The 17,819-nt window shown below is 57.0% G+C and overlaps 1 protein-coding gene across 1 annotated transcript; it reads right to left on the bottom strand.

The window, feature by feature from the left end:
- Nucleotides 1-15,304: 15,304 nt before the first annotated feature.
- On the bottom strand, nt 15,305-17,311 carry LOC306954359 (guanylate-binding protein 7-like; the record flags this gene model as incomplete). The annotated part of the gene is given in 5 exon segments (XM_079545442.1): nt 15,305-15,355; nt 15,359-15,714; nt 16,216-16,312; nt 16,387-16,599; nt 16,964-17,311. Coding segments are annotated over 5 exon segments (1,065 nt in total).
- Between the last annotated feature and the right edge of the window lie 508 nt (nt 17,312-17,819).

Here is a 17,819-nt window from a genome sequence, read left to right as displayed (position 1 = left end):
CCGCCCCGCGCCGTCTCACGCACCGCCCTCAGGGCCCCGCAGCCGCCTCCATACCTCCTCGGACCCCATGCCCAACCTCCTCCGCACCCAATCCCTCCGCAGCCCTGTATCCGTACCCCTCACACCTTCATATCCGCGTCCGGTCCCCCCGAGATCCTGCGTCCCACCCCTCCAGACCCCCCGTGCTCCTTCATCCACTTGTCCCGGGTCCCCATAGCTGCACCCGCGATCCCCCCGTATCAGTCCCGCGGATCCATACATCCCCCCTCCGTAAGCATCTGCTCCAGGCTCCCCCACGTATTCAACCCCATGCCCGCACCCCCCCGTGCTCCCTTTCCAGACCCACACCTCCGTGCCCCACCCAAAGCACTGGCTCCAGTTCAATGGTGTCTTGCAAATCAGGTGCGCTGCAACGAGAGGGGCAGGGCATAGGTGCAGAGCCTGGGACAGGGCAACACCATGGGTGCAGAAATGCAATGGGTTCAAGAATGCAGCAGGTAGAATGCAATGGGCGCATGAATGCAACGGAAACAAGAACGCGCTGGGTACAAGGATGCAGTAAGATACAACAGCACAGTGGGTGCAAGAATGCAAGGGGTGCCACACAGCAGGAGGGGTGCTAAGTTATGATGGCTGTGATGCTGCAGGAAGGGATGCAGCACCATAATGGGTGCAAGTGCAGCAGCCTTGAAGGGTGCAACACCACGGGAAAGGTGCAATGCTGTGACTGTGGCAACGTGGTGGCCAGGGCAAAGCATGCTGGAAAGGATGCAATGCTGCAGTGGATGCAGCACCAGGAGAAAGGTCCAATGCAGCAACGGGTGCAGTGCTGCAGGAAAGGGGCGCAGTGCCAGGGGGAAGGTGCAATGCAGTGTGAAGAGGTGCAACACTATGATGGGTGCAATGCCATGAGGGTCCCGGTTCCTGCTGTCACTCACCCACGGGGGAAGAGGTGGCCGGGCAGGGCCAGGTAGGAGCCGTCACTGAACACGGCGCTGAACTGCCCAGGCGTGTCTGCAGGGAGATGGGGAGAGGAGGCACCGCTGAGCACATCCCCAGCAGCAGGTTTGGGTGCAAAAAGGGGAAAACGGGTGCATGGCCCCCAGGGGAGCGTACCGCTGCCACCGCTGCCCTCCTGCCAGTCCTGGTCCAGCTCTGACAGCTCCGCGCCTGCAGGCGAGAGGGCAATGGGGACCGTGGCTCATCCCCACATGTCCCCGTGTCCCCGCACCCCCAGCTCACCGTGCTGGCAGTAGGGGCCGCCATAGCCCTCGGGGCAGACGCAGCCGTTGTCCTTGCAGGTGCCGCCGTGCAGGCAGGGGTTGTGCTCCAGGCAGCGGTCGGCCACCCGCTCGCAGCGCGGCCCTGGGGACACGGTGGTGGCACATGGTGACACGGGCACGCAGGGTCTCGGCACCTCCTGCACCCGCTTGCGCGCGCAGCACAGCACACTGCGCACACACCAGGCGACGCAGCACGCACACAGCCAGCCCCACGGCACTCACCGCTGAAGCCAGGGGTGCAGAGGCAGCGGAAGGGAGGGCTGCCAGCAGACAGGGGCAGGCAGCGGCCCCCGTGCAGGCAGGGTGCGTGCAGGCAGGGCGAGCTCTGCCCACACTGCCCCACGCCCCGGCTGCGCAGGAAGCTGTACGACAGATCCACCTTCTTCCCATTGATAGAGACCTGCGCCAGACACAGGGGTTTAAGCCAGGGCACCCTGCACCTGGGGCACCCCGCTCCAATGCGCGGGGGGCTCACCTCGCCAATGCACCCTTGGAACGAGGCGTTGGTGGGGGGCCGCAGGGGGGGCTCCACTCCTCCAAGGTAGAGAGGGCTGTGCAGGTTGAGCCCCTGGCTCTTGCCAGGTGAGGAGCGCTGCACCGGGGCGCTGCCGTCCACCGTCATTGTCCCATCCTTGTGCAACCGCTCAGCTGTCACCCGGTGCCAGCGGCCCAGTGCCACCGGCTCGACGCTCCGCAGCACCGCTGTGCCTGCAGTGATGCCATGACTCAGCACTGCCATCACCCCCAGGGAAGTCTGGGGGCACCAGGACTCCTTGGGGACCTGAGTGATGCCCTGGGTGATGCTTGGGAACTCCAAGAATATGCTGGGATCCTTGTGGTTCTCAGAGACCCCAATTGTGTCAGGATACCCGACAGACATCAGGAAACCCAATAGTGCCCAGAAATGCTGACAGCTCCCAGGGGCCAGATAGATGCCGGGGCACCCCGGATATGCTAAAGTTCTTTTGTGACATTTGGAGAATCTGGCAGTGCCTGGGGACCTGAGTGACACCAAGAAACCCCAACTGATGCTAGGGGAAGAGGGGGAGGGCAGCAACGCTTGGGATCCTCAGTGACATCAATGATGCCTGGGGACCCCAATGATGTCTGGGGACTCCACTGACATGCAGGGATCCCATAGTGCTTGGGAACCCCAGTGATGCCAGGCCACCCTGGCCAAGTCAGCAACCCACATGGTAACACCAGAGCTCTCTCGGTGACACCAGGCCCCACTGTGCCATGCCAGCCTACCTGAGCCCAGCTCATAATGGAACTCGAGGTGGCCGCTGACCATGGCGAGGGCGACAAAGTCCTCAACTGGGGAGGCTTTGCCAGCACTGAAGAGCAGCAGTCCGTCCGGTGCACGTGGCAGGAACTCGGCCTCCACTCGCAGCTCATGGTGCACGTTGGTCAGGGGTGGGTATGAGACGAAGGCGCCCGCCTCATCGAAGGATGGCACGCTCACTGCCTCCCCTGCAGCACTCACATCTCAGCACCTGTCCCGACGGTGCCCCCCTCCCCTGGCTGGTACTTCAGGCCCTGACTCCACCATCCCCATCTCCCATGGTGGTACCTAGCCCCATTTCTGTGTCCCCAAGGTGGTCTCCAATTCCCCATCCCCACTGGATCCATGATGACCACATCCCCAAGCGGCAACTAGTTCTCTGTCTCCATCCCGCCTGTTTCCCCAGTTTTGTCCCAACCCCCTGCCCGTGTCCCCAGGGTCCTTTCCATCTCCATGTTCCTGCTGCAGACTAGATCCATGCTCATGTCCCCAGAGTGGTCCCAGCCCCACATCCATGCTCACAGGGGGGTCTCATCCCCATGCCTGTGTCCTCAGAGCCATCTCCATGCATGCCTGCGCCCTCAAGGTTGTCCCATCCCCATGCCCGTCTCCAGGGTCACTCCATCCCACATCCCTGTCTCCAGGGTTGCCCCCAGCCCCATGCCTCTGTACCCAGGGCAGTCAGAGCTGTGTCATCCCCACTCCAATGCTTGAGCCCCTAGTGTCATCCCCATCCTCTATACCTGTGTTCCCAGGGGGTTCCAGCCCATTGCCCTTGTCCCCAGAATCATCGTTATCCCCGTTTCCATGTCTGTGTCCTCAAAGAGGTCCTCCTACCCCCCGTGCCCCTGTCCCCAGGATGGTCCCATGCCCATGCACATCCCCAGGAGAGTCCCAGCCCCGCACCCCTGTCCCTGGCACTGTCCCCACCCGGTGCTCCACCCCTGTCTGTGCCCACCTTCAGTGCACCTCTCCCCCATCTTGCCCAGGTGGCAGCGGCAGCTGTAGCCCTGCCCATCTGGCCGGCTGATGCAGGTGGCGTCAGGCCCGCACGCCTCTGCAGAGGGACAGAGGGGACAGAGACAGGAGATGAGCACTGGGGATCCCCACACCCAGAGGGCAGCAGGTGACGCCCCTGTGGCAAGGGCACCCACCTGGGTGGCAATGCAGGGCCTGTGAGTACTCGCAGTTGCTGCCAGTGAAGCCTTGGGGACAACGGCAGATGTAGGTGCTGCTCTCAGCGTCCTCGCAGATGCCGCCATTCTGTGGGTTGGAGACACACGTAAGCACCAGGAATGGGACCAGTGGAAGGGGACAGCACGCGTCATCCCCGACCTCACCTGGCAGGGATGGTCCTGGCACGTGGGACAGTTGGAGACGCCGTGTGCCGGCAGGTCCAGCTCCCCAAAGGCCACCTCCTCGTTCTGGATGCGCAGCTGGCGCACGCAGCCTGTGGGACACAGCAAGGCGACACACTCAGCCCCACCCTGAGTGCCGGCCCCCAGCACCCACTGTCCCACTGCATACCCACAAAGCCACGGCTCAGCCCTGTCTTGGCCACGACGGTGTAATCAGGGTACCCACCGAGGTACAGCTCCTCATTCAGGTCCAGCCCTTGGAATTTGCCCTGCAGGCACAGGGGGGTGAGCACAGCCGCCCCAAATCCTCCCACAGCTGAGGGGTGCCCACACCCCTACCTGTGAAGTCCCGTTAACAGGGGGCTGCCCGTCCACCTGCAGTGAGCCTCGTATCAGGTTACGGAAGAGGCGCACGGTGTGGTACTTGCCCAGGCGCAGCGGTGTCGGTCCCAAATGGTGGCCATGCCAGAGCCAGCATCGAACCTACCATCAAATGGGGAGATATACAGGGTGAGGGGGGGGCTGCCCCTCCAGCTGGCAGTACTTTCCCGTGCTCTCACCTGAACTCGGGCCGCCCGCCCACCAGCCCAAAGGAAATAAAATCGGCGCCGCTGCTCTTGCGCTGCCCATTGTAGAGGAGCATCCCTATGGGGACACAGAGGGGTGAGCACGGCCGCAGCGCGGGGCAGCCCAGACGCACCCCAGGGAGCAGGGAGAGCAAAGGTCCCCGGGGTGGGCGTTCACCTGAGTACAGGATGAGAGCTAAAGGAAGGAGAGAGATGGAAAGGAGGACGGACAGACGGAGGAGGAGAGAGAAGGAATGAGAGCAGGCCTGTGTGGCACAGTTGGGCTCAGGGGGCCGAGGGGCCACCCCATGGTGCTCACCATCGGCAGCATCAGGCCGGAAGGTGATCTGGATCTCAAAGGTCTTGTAGGCATCCTTGATGGTGGGCAGCGGCAGGAAGGAGCGGGGCGTCTGCGTGAAGTAGGGCACCAGGCGCTCTGCGGGGACACGGGGCTCAGCACGGACAGGGATGCCAGCCCCCCGGCCCGTCTGTCCAGTACTCACCTCGCACCTTCAGCACGTAGAAGGCTGTCTCCTGGCCGCAGCGGTTGCTGGCAGCACAGGCATAGACGCCAGCATCCTCAAGGCGCACAGCCGGCAGCGTCAGAGCGGTGCCCTCCACCCGCGCGCCTTCTGGCAGCTCCCCCTCCAGCTGTGAGGACAGCAGGGGTCAGCACCCATAGGGCACCCATCCCTGCCTTCGCACAGCCTCGTGTCCCTGCATCCCTGCTCACCTTGCTCCAGCTGATCTCCGGCACGGGGAAGCCAGATGCCAAGCAGGGCAGGACGGCTGCCGAGCCCACCGACACCTCCTTCACCTCCGGCTGCCTGGCGATGTGTGGGGTGGCTGTGGACAAACAGAGCTGTCACCCCTCACGTGGGGGTCGGGGACACCCTCCCCACACCATGTCCCCATCTGCACTCACCCTGCACGTGAAGGATGACGTGGGACTGCACGGTGCCCACAGAATTGGTAGCAGTGCAGCGGTACTGCCCTGCATCCGCCCGCTCCACCCGCTCAATGGTCAGGGTGCCGGCACGAACCAGCACCCCCGGGCGGATCCGGCCCCCCACTTTGCTCCAGGTGACGTGTGGCTGTGGTTCGCCGAGCCCTAGGCACTCCAACTCCACCTCCGTGCCTGCCAGCACCGTCTGCACTGCCGTCCGGATGTTAATCAGGGCCCTGGGCAGAGCTTGGGGGGGAGATGGGATGATTTAGGGGTGACCCCGGGCAACAGGAGGCATTGTGGGATTTGGGGAGGCAACCAGCAAAGTGAGAGAGTGGGGGTACCGGGGTGCCCATGGAGAGAGGTGGGAAGAAACAGAGTGCCCATGGGTATAGGGAGATGAGGAGTTTTGGGGTACCCGTGGATATGGGGAAATAGGGGAGGTACCAGAGTGCATGGGGAGAAACAGGGGGCATTGGGGTGCCCATAGATGTCCACGGGAGAGACAAGGGGTACCAAGGTGCACATGGATGGGAGGAGATGGGGAGCACCGGGGTGCCTGAGGGCAACAGTGAGAGATCAGAGGGTAGCAGGGCACTAAGGGGAATGGGAAGAAATAGGCGAGTGTTGGGGTGACTATAGGCATGGGAAGAAACAGGAATACTGTGGTGCCTGTAGGCATGCAGAGATGGGGGAACCAGGCTGCTGCAGAGCATGGGGAGAAATTGGGTGTACCAGGATATCTGAGGGGAAAATAAGGGATACCAAAATGCTCAGAGGCATGGGGAGGGACTGGGGTGCCTACAGGGAGAAAAACATGGTACCCAGGGGCATGGGGTGATGAGGGTACCAGCGAGCCCGTGGGAAGAGCAGGCAGGCTCAGCAAGCGCCCATGAGTTGAAGGCAATGAGGAGGAGTATACGGGGCTGGGGTCGGCAGATGCCTGTGGGTGCAGCAGAGCTCAGGGGCAGTGAGGCGCTGCTGTTTGCAGTGTCAATCAGCGTGCTCCTACCCTGCACAGTGAGCGTGGCCCTGTCCTCCGCCTGCCCACCCGGAGCGCTGGCCCGGCACACGTACACCCCCTGCGCCCCTTGTGCCAGCTCTGGGATCCTGCAGGAACACAGGGGACACACACAGTTGCGGGACCCCCGGGACGCTGCCCGCCCCCCACACCGCCCTGCCCGCCTTACCGCAGCACCCCGTCCCGCACACTGTGCCGGGGGGGCAGCTCCCTGCCGTCCTTCAGCCACTCCAGCCGTGCCCGCGGGTCTGACGCGCTGCAGGCGAACTCAGCCATGCTGCCCACCCCTCTCACCAGGCTTCCCGGCGTCACCCGCACGGCCAGGGCACCGCCGTCACCACCGCCGTCACCTGTGTGGGATGTGAAGGTGACACCGGGCATGGCGGGCAGCCCCAGTGCGGTGCAGGGCAGCGGCACTCACCGTGCACGGTGACACGGGCGAAGGTCTCGGCTCTGCCCACACGGTTGGTGACCATGCAGCGGTAGGTGCCAGCATCGGTGGGCAGCACGGGGCTGATGCGCAGGAGGCCGGCACGGGGCACGGCGCGGGGGGACAGGCTGCTGTTAAGCTTGTCCCAAGTGTAGAGCAGCGGCGGGGTGCCGTGGGCCAGGCACTGCAGCTGCACCGTGTCGCCCGCGTGCACCGCGCTGTCCTCTGGTAAGCTGGTGGCATACGGCGGGGCTGTGGGACGGAGCCGTCAGCACAATGTGAGAGCAGGATGGGGGACGAAGGCGTTCATGGGGCACGGAAAGTGGCGGCGGGAGGGTGTGGGTGGGGGGGAGATGGAGCAGTGCTGGGGTGGGTGAGAGATAGATGAGTCCGAGAGGAAGGGAGCGGCACGAGAGGAACGCAGGAGGAGAAGCCGCTAAGGCCTCGCGCGCGGCCGGCCGGGAAACGCAGTTCCGGCGGACGTCGCACGTCTGCGCATGCGCTGCTCCGGAGCGGCGCCGAAGAGCGCCTGGGGAGTCGTAGTTCTCGGGAGGCGGCGCTGCTCTCGGCGCGACCCGGTGCTCACGGTCGCTGTCCGCGGGCTGCTACGACGGGCGCCGAGCCGCGGCTGCGGGCCCTGATTGCCGGCTGTCGGCGGGCTGCGGCCGGGCGTCACCTCGATAGGCGGGCCCTACGGCGGTGATACGCGTCCCGCCTGCCCGCCCACTGGGGCCGAGCGACAGGGCTGGGCTCTCGCCATTTCCCCGCTTTTGTGCCTCCTCCTTTCGCTTATCTACGGGGTCCAAACGCCACCCTGCTCCTGCCCGGTGCCGTGGGACGGCATCGCGGGCAGCGGTGCCCGAATACCCACAGCTGCACGGGGCCGCCTCCAGGGCGGCTCAGAGCGGGGCTGAAGCTGTTCTCAGGGTCTCCCGGGCCCCCAGGGCCTGCTCCCTTCCCACATCGTAGAATCATTACGTTTCAAAAAGTCAGTACTAAGATCATCGAGCCCAGCCATCGACCCACCCCCACCTGTCCACTAACCGTGTCCCTCAGTGCCATGTCCCCAGGGCTTGGCCACCCTTTCAGAGAATAAATTTCTGCTAATACCCAGTGGGAACCTCCCCTGGTGCAACTTGAGGCTGTTTCCTCTTGTCCTACCCCTGTTATCAGGGAGAAGAGGTCGACTCCTGGAGCCCCCAGTACACGAGGGATGCAGAGCTGTTGGAGCGGGTCCAGAAGAGGGCCACTAAGATGATCAGAGGGCTGGAGCACGTCTCTATGAAGAAATGCTGAGGTAGTGGGGCTTGTTTATCTTGGAGAAGACTCCAGGGAGACTTCATCATGGCCTTTCAGTACTTGAAGGGAGCTCATGAGCAGGAGGGGAATCAATTTTTTACATGGTCTGATAAAGAGGGAATGGCTTTAAACTAAAAGAGGAGTGGAAGAAGTTGTCTAGAGAAGTTGTGAATGCTCCATGTCTGGATGCATTCAAGGCCAGATTGGGAGGGAACTTGGGCAGCCTGATCTGGTGGTTGGCAGCCCTGCCCATGGCCGGGGTTCAAACTACATGATCTTTTAGGTCCCTTCTAACCTAAGCCATTCTCTTATATATAATCCCCACCTTGCTACAACCTCCTTTCAGGGAGTCGATAGAGAGTAATAAGGCCACCAAGCTCTGCAGCGTAAGTTTGCTGCATGACTCACAGAGGTGCATAAGATCAGTAACAGAGTTCAGTCCTCCCACAGCACTTGTGCATACCACGCTGATGCTGTAAACACCCACAGCACCCATATCATCCCCTGGCAGCACTCAGGGATTCCTACAATGTCAGAAATTAAATTTTTGGGACGGTCTGGCCCTGCCCTGCTAAGATGTTTGTAAACAAAAGGGTGTTCCTCTGCAAATTCCATGCCCCAGGAGACATTAGGGATGGGGTGGAAGGTCAGTGTCTGGGCAGGTGCACCTAGGAATGGAGAACGTACCACAGGATGGCTGTGGAGGTTGGTTTGGCTACAGTGCGCTCCTCTGCTGAGCGCTCTCCTCCCTTCCACCCTGACCTGCAGTGCCCATGGGCACATAGTGAGTGAGCAGCAACTACAGTTCTCTCTCAGCTCCAGATCTGGTAGCACCTATCTTATTTTCAGCTTGAAGTGCCAGCTCAGAGACTGTTTTATGCAGAAATCATTATCAGTCTGTATCTGCAGAGATATTCACAGGGACTTCACACACCATCCAGTCTCCCCAGCAACACTTGCTGACCATCTGTGTAAGAACGTTCATGCTGTGCAAAAAAGAATACGCTTGAAGATTATTGAGATTATGGCCATTAGGTAACTGCAGTCTAGCAAGCAGCATGTCACCAAATGCTCTACCTATCTTCCTTGCCATAGACAGGATAAAAAAAGACAGAAAGTGGGAGTAGGCAGGGAAAAGCAGAGCAGCCGGATCCTATAGCCCTCTCCTCTCAGCGAAGAGGCTATGGCGTGCTCGGTTCGTGCCGGATGTTGTGCTGCAAGAGGCAGTCTGGTCACCTGGTGGCACTCCAGGATCACCGCACCAGACCGACATCCTCTAGGGAGGACAGGGAAGAAAAGCAAAATAAGCACAAATTTACAAACAATCACGTGGGGCTAATGTGAATATGCTTGGAAAGAGCCACTAGTGTGCACACACACACAGCAAAACCGTCCAACATCTGGATGGAGAAATAAAATGCAAAAGTTCAGAAAAAAAAATTGTCCACTCGAGTTCTGCCTGATCTGTTGCCATTTCCAAGAATGACAGGAATAATTCAGGGAGCTCAGTTCACGGAAGGAGCGTGCAGAGGAGATGCAGAGGGCAGCAGAGCCTAGTTGAGCATGTGAATTACAGTAATTCTGCATTCTCAAGCCAAAAGTCAACAGGAAAGTTAAATAATATAGGCTGACCATTCTGTTTTGCAAAGCAGCCCTTCATGCTTTGGTACAAACCCACGGTTTTCTTGAATCCTGACCATGCCACAGGAATGCTGTCTGGTAGCTGGCATTGGGCAGATAAAGCTCAGGGCTTTATCCTCAGCTTCTCACAGTCATCTAGAAGCTTCAGGGAGGTACTGAGACCTCTCCTCTGTCCTAAAGGTGAAGGTGGGTTGTGGTAATTACAAGCATAAGTAAACACGCTCATTTTAGATTGCCAAGGAATTCCATCAAGGGTCTTAGTAATAGCTACATGATGGTCTCCAATATCTGATAATTCTAATCTGTATTTTACAGCAGTGGTCTCTGCAGCTCTCAGTGCTCAACAGAATCTCAGATCCAAGCAGCCACATGTACAGGGCATGTCTGTGACTGCTGACACATTTGGAACCAGACCACTGTACAGACTGAACATAAATCAGTTGGGTTGAGCCTGAACTCAGCCACACCTAGAAAGAAACCCTGAAGCTGCTGTAGCAGTGAAAAGCGTTTAACAGACCTCAAAGTCTGAGAAATTATCAGCTGAAGGGATGTAATTTAAAGCTGCAAAGAGAGACGGGCTGCCTGAATTTGTGCTAGGATTTACCCATGACACTTGACTTATGTTTCCCTCTCCCATGAAGCAGCCCATGTTTCTTCAGCCAAAATGAATGACTTCCTCTGGTAATACTTCGCTTTGTGCTGCCCTGACCAGATGGCTCCAGAAATGCTCCCAGTGCAATGGAGATGTCTCAGGGCAGCTTGCTGAAGCACTGAGCACCACCAAGTCTGCGTACCTTGAAGATGCAGGCAGACCCAGCGCAGGATGTTAATGGCCACAGCCCCAGATTCCCCTGATCCTGGGTGACGTCAGAGAGTGCCAGTTCTGCTGCTGACCCCACACTGTTGAGGCAGAACAGTGGCCCAGGCCCTAGGGAGCTTTCCTTTCCTCTTTCATTCATCCTTTTGTGCAGACTATGTTGTCTTCTCTCTTTCTGCTTCATAGTCTCAGTCTGTGAGAAGGGACTATAGCAAGAACAAAGCTTCATATATTTATTTGAACAAACAAAACAATGAATGCATGAAGATCAGGCTGGAGGGCAAGGGAAAACTGCTGAATTTTAAGGGATTCCAACAGATGCCAACCTACAATGGAGAAAAATGCCATTGCCTCACAGTTTTGTTGTGAGCAACTGCAAAGAGACTTTGCTTTGTGGGTGCTGGGCAGCACCACAACCGCACCCCAGCTGGGTACTCCCTTTGTCAGGCTGAGAAAGACACATTTCTAAAGTTTACACTACTCCTGCAAAGACACAACATACAACAAAAAGAAAATAACAGATTTTATGCTGAGCATTTAAAGATTACTACTCAATGAGCATTATTCACAGCTTGATAATGTAGCTGCCTTGCAATAATAATGCACGGGATAATTATAATAATGCAAGGGATAATTATAATAATGCAAAGGATAATAATAATGCAAGGGAGCCCTAAAACCTGGCAGACGTTGGCATCACCTGAACAGTGGCTCCTCTCTGCACACTGAACTGCCATCTCTGAGGCGCGTGTCTATCTGCAGTTATGACATTGCTACAGTGTGGTAAAATGAATGTTAATGGTGAAATAGTTTAGAACCCCAAAAATGGGAGGTTGAACAGAGCCCTTAAATGAAGCTACATTCCAATAAATGAAAGTCTGGGAACAAAACCAAAAGGGCCATGAGGCCCATGGCAAGAAGCTTTGGACCCTTTTTTATCCTCTCTTAAGGATAAAATGCTTGGAGTCTTTAAATCAGAAGTCTGGGCTGCAGGAGGAGGCTTTGTACGCTGACATGAAGCTTTGGGCTCCTCACACTGGGGTGTGAGGCTTCAAAATAAAGACTCCTTTCCACATTACAGAGGCACTGAGCCTCACCTCAGGGTGCAAGTTTTCTCTGTAGTCTTTTTTTGGTTTTTCCTTTCAAGGCTCAGAGCCTTGGCTGGAGGGCCCAGAGCCTCATTTCAGATCAGAAACATCCTTTTCAGTTCCAAACCCAAGTACCAGAGCTTGAAACCTCTTTCCCGTGTCTGAAGCCCCATCTGAGAGCAAAACCCAATCTGGGAGACTCAGAGCTAGATTTGAAGGCTTCAGAGCACCACCAGCCTACTGCTAGCAGGGAGCTTCGGAAACAGAAAGGACCATGTTCCTAGGTAAGCCCTGCTGTGCAAGGGTTAGCTGAACAACAGCCAAACAACTGCAGGACTGCTGAGGCAGGACTGAGGGCTGACGGACACTCACCTTTGACCCAGGGAGAGCCAGGACAAAGCTGATGACTGCTTGACCTTTAGTGTGCTGTATGGGAACTGCTGAGTCATGGCCTGAACCTCTGATTGATCACCTGAGGCGAGCCATGAGTCAGCCAGAGGAGCACAGGTGAAGGCAATTCACCTGTGCTGCCGGAAGCCAGGCTGCACCCCTCCTAGACCTATTGAAGAGCTGGCTACCAGTAGGGAAGGATCTCTTCTGGAGATTGCCTCTTCTGGTGTTTTGTAGGTGAGCCCAGCATAAGGGTAAGCTTTCCATTTATTCTCTTTTGTTATCATTGTCCACTTTGCCTACCTCTCTTGATTATATTGTGATTGTAACATCTTGATATCCATTGATTATACAGCATGCCCAGCAAATGCTGGACTGCAGAGAGCATCCAGCAGAGGTCTGAGCTCTGGGAAAGCCTCAGGCTAGCTGGTGAGAAGACATGCCTTCTGCTCAGAGTAGGGTACATCCATGCCTGCATGTGGCCCAGAGCCCAGAATGTTCTCCTGGCAGGGAGGAGTGTTACTGTGAAATAAGCCCAGGCAGGAGAGGAGGTGATGATGGCTGGAAACATTTTGCATCTTCATTTCTCATTCAGAGCACTGCTCAGGTGAAAACACCAGCGGAGCTGACAGTTTCAAAATGCTTTAGTCTGTGTTGAAGTTTCAAAGCAAGCCACAGACCTTTTACTATGCACACTTCTCTTTATGGTTTTCCCTCAACCTGGTGGCAACTAACTCTTCTCTTTGCATTTGTTTTAGTTCCTCTTCTCCCATAACACCGACTTGAAAAGCAATGATGCCTGCCTATGCTAAGATAGCCGGTGAATAACTGGGCTGAAGCGGGGAGCCATGGCTGTCTATATCCATTCAATGCCTCAAATAGCTGCTGCTGCCCTGCTGCCCCCTGCTGCAGCAGCAGACAGTGACACATGGCAGCCCCTGGCACCCTGCCTGCTCATGCCACCCACCACCTGCATCGCACCTGCCTCTCTGGCATTTCCGTGCCCACCACCACCGCTACTCACTGTGGTTTGATCCTGGTGGTGCTCACCCGTGCCAGCCTTGCAGGCTCTCTGGGATGCCCTGCCTGACCTTTCCACCCCTGGCTGGCAGTGCCCATGCTAGCAGTGCCTGTGGTGGCTGCAGCCCCTGCTCTGGCTGAGGAAGGGCTGGGAATCCTGCTGCCTCCTGCTTTGGTGTGCATATAGTGCTTGCCTTGTTATGAAAATTACCTCTGCCACATTAACTCATGCTCTTGGTGTAGCACCAGCCTGGGCCCTCGGCTCTCTTTTAGGGCTTACCTGTTAGTGCTAGTATCTGCATCCTATGTATGGGATGGATGGGGCAAACAAATTTTCTTCTCTGCTTTAGAGGCATATGTCCCTGCCCAACTCTTCTATAATGGAAAGGTGGATTATTTTGACCTTCAGTGACTCAGAGGTCTTCCTTCTCATCTCAAGAAGATTCTGAAAGGTAAGCGCTCTCACTTCCAGCAGCTTTACCACAGGTCCTGACTGAAGTTCAACCAAGAGACGTCCCAGCGAGGGAGCTGTGGGTAATGAAATGTGATTAAATGTAAGGAGAGGAGACTTGAATTTTAATGAGATGAAAATTATTCTAGAGAAGGCAGCATCCCTCTGGGGTGGAGTATCCTTTAAGTTAACAGCTTACTCTTTATATCCCCAACTGGGATACTAATTTATCTTCTGCTAATTGCAGGCTCTGTCCTGAGTGTTTAGTTAGAAACTTTTTTTTCTGAACTCCTGTTCTGATTTTTCTTGCTTTTATTCTCTGCTCCAAGCTCATTATGGCGTGTGGTGGGGACAGCGGAGATGTGCTGAGCAGAGTCAGGTCTCAGTCCCTTTTTTTCTAAGAACTCTGACAGACATCACCAATGGCCTCAAGCATCACTCAATTTCCAGAGTGCACAAAAGCAGCAATCTGTACAAAGAAAAAAAAAAAAAAAAAAAAAAAAAAAAACACCTTAAGATCATTTCTTTCTAGACTCCAATCTCAAACTGCTCTTTCTTAAAAGCAACTCATATGTACCCTTGTATGCTTTCTTCAATCTCATTTACAGTGCAGTAGTAAAAGCCACCAGACTTTCTTTGATCTTTGTTCTGTTCTTCCCCTGTTGCTCAGGGGTCGCAGAGAAGGTGGAGAGGGAGGAGAGAGAAAGATGTTAGTAAAAGCAGTTACCTCACTGAGTGATTATCTCTTTTAGTTTCTTTGGCTACGGAATCTCCCAAATTTGCACAAGCTTCTAGGCCCCACAGTCAAAATTACTTAAAATAAAACGCCACCAACAGAAATGGGGAGGACTCCCAAAATAGGCTTTTAAAGTCCTGCTACACAGAATCAGAAACAGCAGGTGAGGGACTGTGATTCTCCTCCATCTCCAATCTGTTGCTAATCATTTATCTATTCAGAGATGATTTCACGTTTTGGCTCTTTCACAAGGTTTTACCGTTACAGGGTCTGGACTCTAAGCCTCAGCCTCTGATTCAGAGACTAAAAACTGGGCCAAGCACTTGGGTCTCAGTCTGGCCCTTGTGTCTGGCTCCCCAACCATGGGTTCTGGGCGTAGTTTCCAGGGCCAGTCCTCATTTCCCAGCCTGACTGCCTGCTCCCCATCCCCGGGCTCCGTTCCTGGGCCCTACAACCAGTTTCCGGCTTTCAGCCCCTGAGCCTCTGTACCGAATCCCAGTCGTTGGGGCTGGTGTCAGATCTTGGGCCCTGATCCCTGGGCCCGGTCCTGAGCCCTAGGCCTAGCCATGGTTCCCGGTCCTCATTCTCATTCCCCAGCTCTGGATCTGGCGATCTGGGCCTCCGTCTCCAAACCGAGTCGCTCTCCCAGAGCCCAGAGGTGCCCCAACCCCCTCCGCTACCAGCCGCGCGTAGCACCCGGAAGTGAAAGCAAGCACCCCCCCCCCACCGCCCCCCCCCACCGCCCCCCCCACCGCCGCTGCCCGGAAGAAGCCGGAAAGCCCACGCTCTCGCGAGATCGTCCCACCCAATCAGCTGCCGCAAGGTTTCTCTCCTTCCCGTATCCCTTCACTCCCAGCGCCACGCCGCGTCGCGGCCGCAAGAACCAACGACCAGTTGGTTCTGGTCGCCCAGGTTATGACATCACCACGCCGGAAGCGCCGCGAGAGAGGAGCGGAGTTGCGGGAGGAGCGCTTTATTTGGCCGCCAAAGAGGTGCTGGCGGAAGTTTTACGGCGAGCAGTTGCCTACGCAGCTGTACCTCGTAACTTGGCCAGCTTTAGCACCCTGGCGAGGTCGCAGGCGGCGTGCACGGCGTTGACGTCCTTGGTCACCAGCTCCTGCTTCTTGTTGTTGTTGATCTCCCGCTGCAGTGCCGCCAGCTCGTTGAAGCCGCTCTGCAGCAGATCGCTGTGCTCCTGTAGCTTCACTTCCAGCGCCCTGTCCAGCTCCCTCTGCGCGCTCGCCGCCTCCGCCTGCATCTTGGCCTCCAGGGCTTGCAGGTTCTGCACGTAGCTGCTGCGCTCGTCCGCCAGCAACGCCTCCAGCTGCCGTTCGCGTTCCGCCTTCTGCTGCTGTTCCAGGAGCTGTGCCTGCTGCTTCTGGTCTGGGGACAAAGGGACGGGGAGAGGGGTAACCAGGAGCTGAGCCTTCTGCTTCTGGTTAAAGAACGGAGTTTGGGGTCCCCGGGATACGGAGGGATGGGGGAAAGCGACAGTGCAGAGGGATAGGGAAGGAATGGAGGGGCGTGAGGACAGAGTGCAGGGATGTGGAGATGGGGTGAGAATTCCTCAGGGAGAAAAAAGGGACAATTTGAGGTGTCTCCTGGGCACGCTGGGACACCCCAAGAGATGTGGATACTCTGTGAGATGTCCCCAGGGGATAAAGGGACTCCTCAAGAGATGGGGCCATCATGTCCCTGAAGGCATAGGATGCTCAAAGTATGTGGGGATACCATGAGCTGTCCCCAGCAGACACAGCCCATGGAATATGGGAATACTGCCAGATGTCCCCCAGGAATAACACAAGGTGTCTCTTGTTCCTGGAGGACCTGGGGATGGGTGACGGAGGAAGGAGAGAGGGGACGGCACTGGGACGCACTGCTCACCCCCCAGCTGCTTCTCAGCCTCGCTCAGTGCGTTGTCTGCCTTCAGCGCTGCCTCTGCCCGGCGCTCTGCCAAGAACTCATCCAGCACCTCCTCGGCCTGTGCATCCCCACACGATTGAGGCACAGCCCCTGGCTCCTTGTCCTTAATCCCCTACCTAGAGCTGCCCTTACGTTGGGGTTGTTGCCCTCTGCTTGCCAGTAGGCCTCCAGCAGCTGCTGCCTCTCAGCTTCATAGGTACGGTAGGCACCAGGCAGTGCGTAGGCCCCACGGGACAGGCTGGTATCCAGTGCCCGTGCCAGCTCAGCCAGCAGCGCCTTGCAGTGCCACCGTGATGCTGCATCATTCTTCTCCTGCAGGCAGCTGTACTCCGTGCTGATCTGTTCCTGAAGGTCGGGATGGGGGCAAGGTCATGGTGTTGATGGGGAGAGTGTCACAGGGACAGGGTTGTGGGGCTGGGGAGAGTGCTGGTGGGACCACCGGTGCAGAGTGTTGGGGGGAAATGAAGATAAGGTCACGGGGATGGAGAGCACTGGGGGGATTAGGGACAAGGTCATGAAGACAAGGGCAGCCTTATAGGGGTGGGGACTGGACTGCGTGGACAGGCTGGTGGAGGCAGGGTGCCAGGGGATAGGAAGTGCTGTGACAGTGGTGACAAAGTCATGGGAACAGGGACAGCCCTGTAGGGATAGGAACAAGGCCGTGAGGACAGGGACAGCGCTGTGGCAGAAAGGGAGGGGACGCACGCACCATGAGGCGCCGCTGGTGCTCCTGGTTGCGATCCCAGAAGCTGCGACGCTGGAAGACGAGTGCCTCACGCAGGTGCTGCCCATGCGAGGCTGAGAGCTGTGCAGGCTCTGTGGTCAGTGACAGCCTCTGCATGCCCTTGGCATAGGCCTCCAGCCCTGCTGCCACCACAGCTGCGTTCTCGTTGGCCATCGTCGCTGCTGCTGCTCCCTGCAGGCAGGGGAGATGCCCGTTGTTGATGGCTTCCGTGTAGCCGTGCAGCAGCATGCTCAGGGCTGTGGGGAATGACACAGCGACACCTCCCTCACTGTTGGTACCTTGCTGCTGTGTGTTGCTGTTGTCCCCTGTCATCCCTGTGTTTTTTGTCCCGTTGTCAACCTGTCATCACCCCATCATTGCCTTGTGTCGCACCATCGCTGTTGTCACTCTACTGTCACCCTGTTATTCCTGATGTCATCATTGCCCCGTGTCACCATAATCATCCTGCTGTTACCATGTTTCTGTTTCACCGTTGTCATGCTGCTGTACTGTGTTGCCATTGTATCCCTTTTATCCCACTGTCATCACTCTGCTATCCCAGTGTTATCTCTCCATTGTCTCATGTTGCCATTGTCACTGGCCCCCTGTTGTCCTGTGTCATCACTGTCACCCCATTTTCACCCTGTTGTCCCATGGCACTCTTGCCTTTATCCCATTTGTCCCGTATTGCCTTTGCCTTTGTCACCCCATCATCCACTTTGCCATCATCATTGTCTTCCCATGGTCCTACTGTTGTCCCTTATGATGACATCACTATTATCAGCCTGCAGTCAGTACATTCTCATGCTGTTCTCTTGTGTTGCCATTACAATTGTCTCCT

Source organism: Tetrao urogallus (genome assembly GCF_951394365.1).
Source record: "Tetrao urogallus genome assembly, chromosome: 21".
NCBI classification, from domain to species: domain Eukaryota; kingdom Metazoa; phylum Chordata; class Aves; order Galliformes; family Phasianidae; genus Tetrao; species Tetrao urogallus.
Note: the sequence above shows the minus strand (reverse complement) of the source record. Positions and strands in the feature narration are given on the sequence as shown.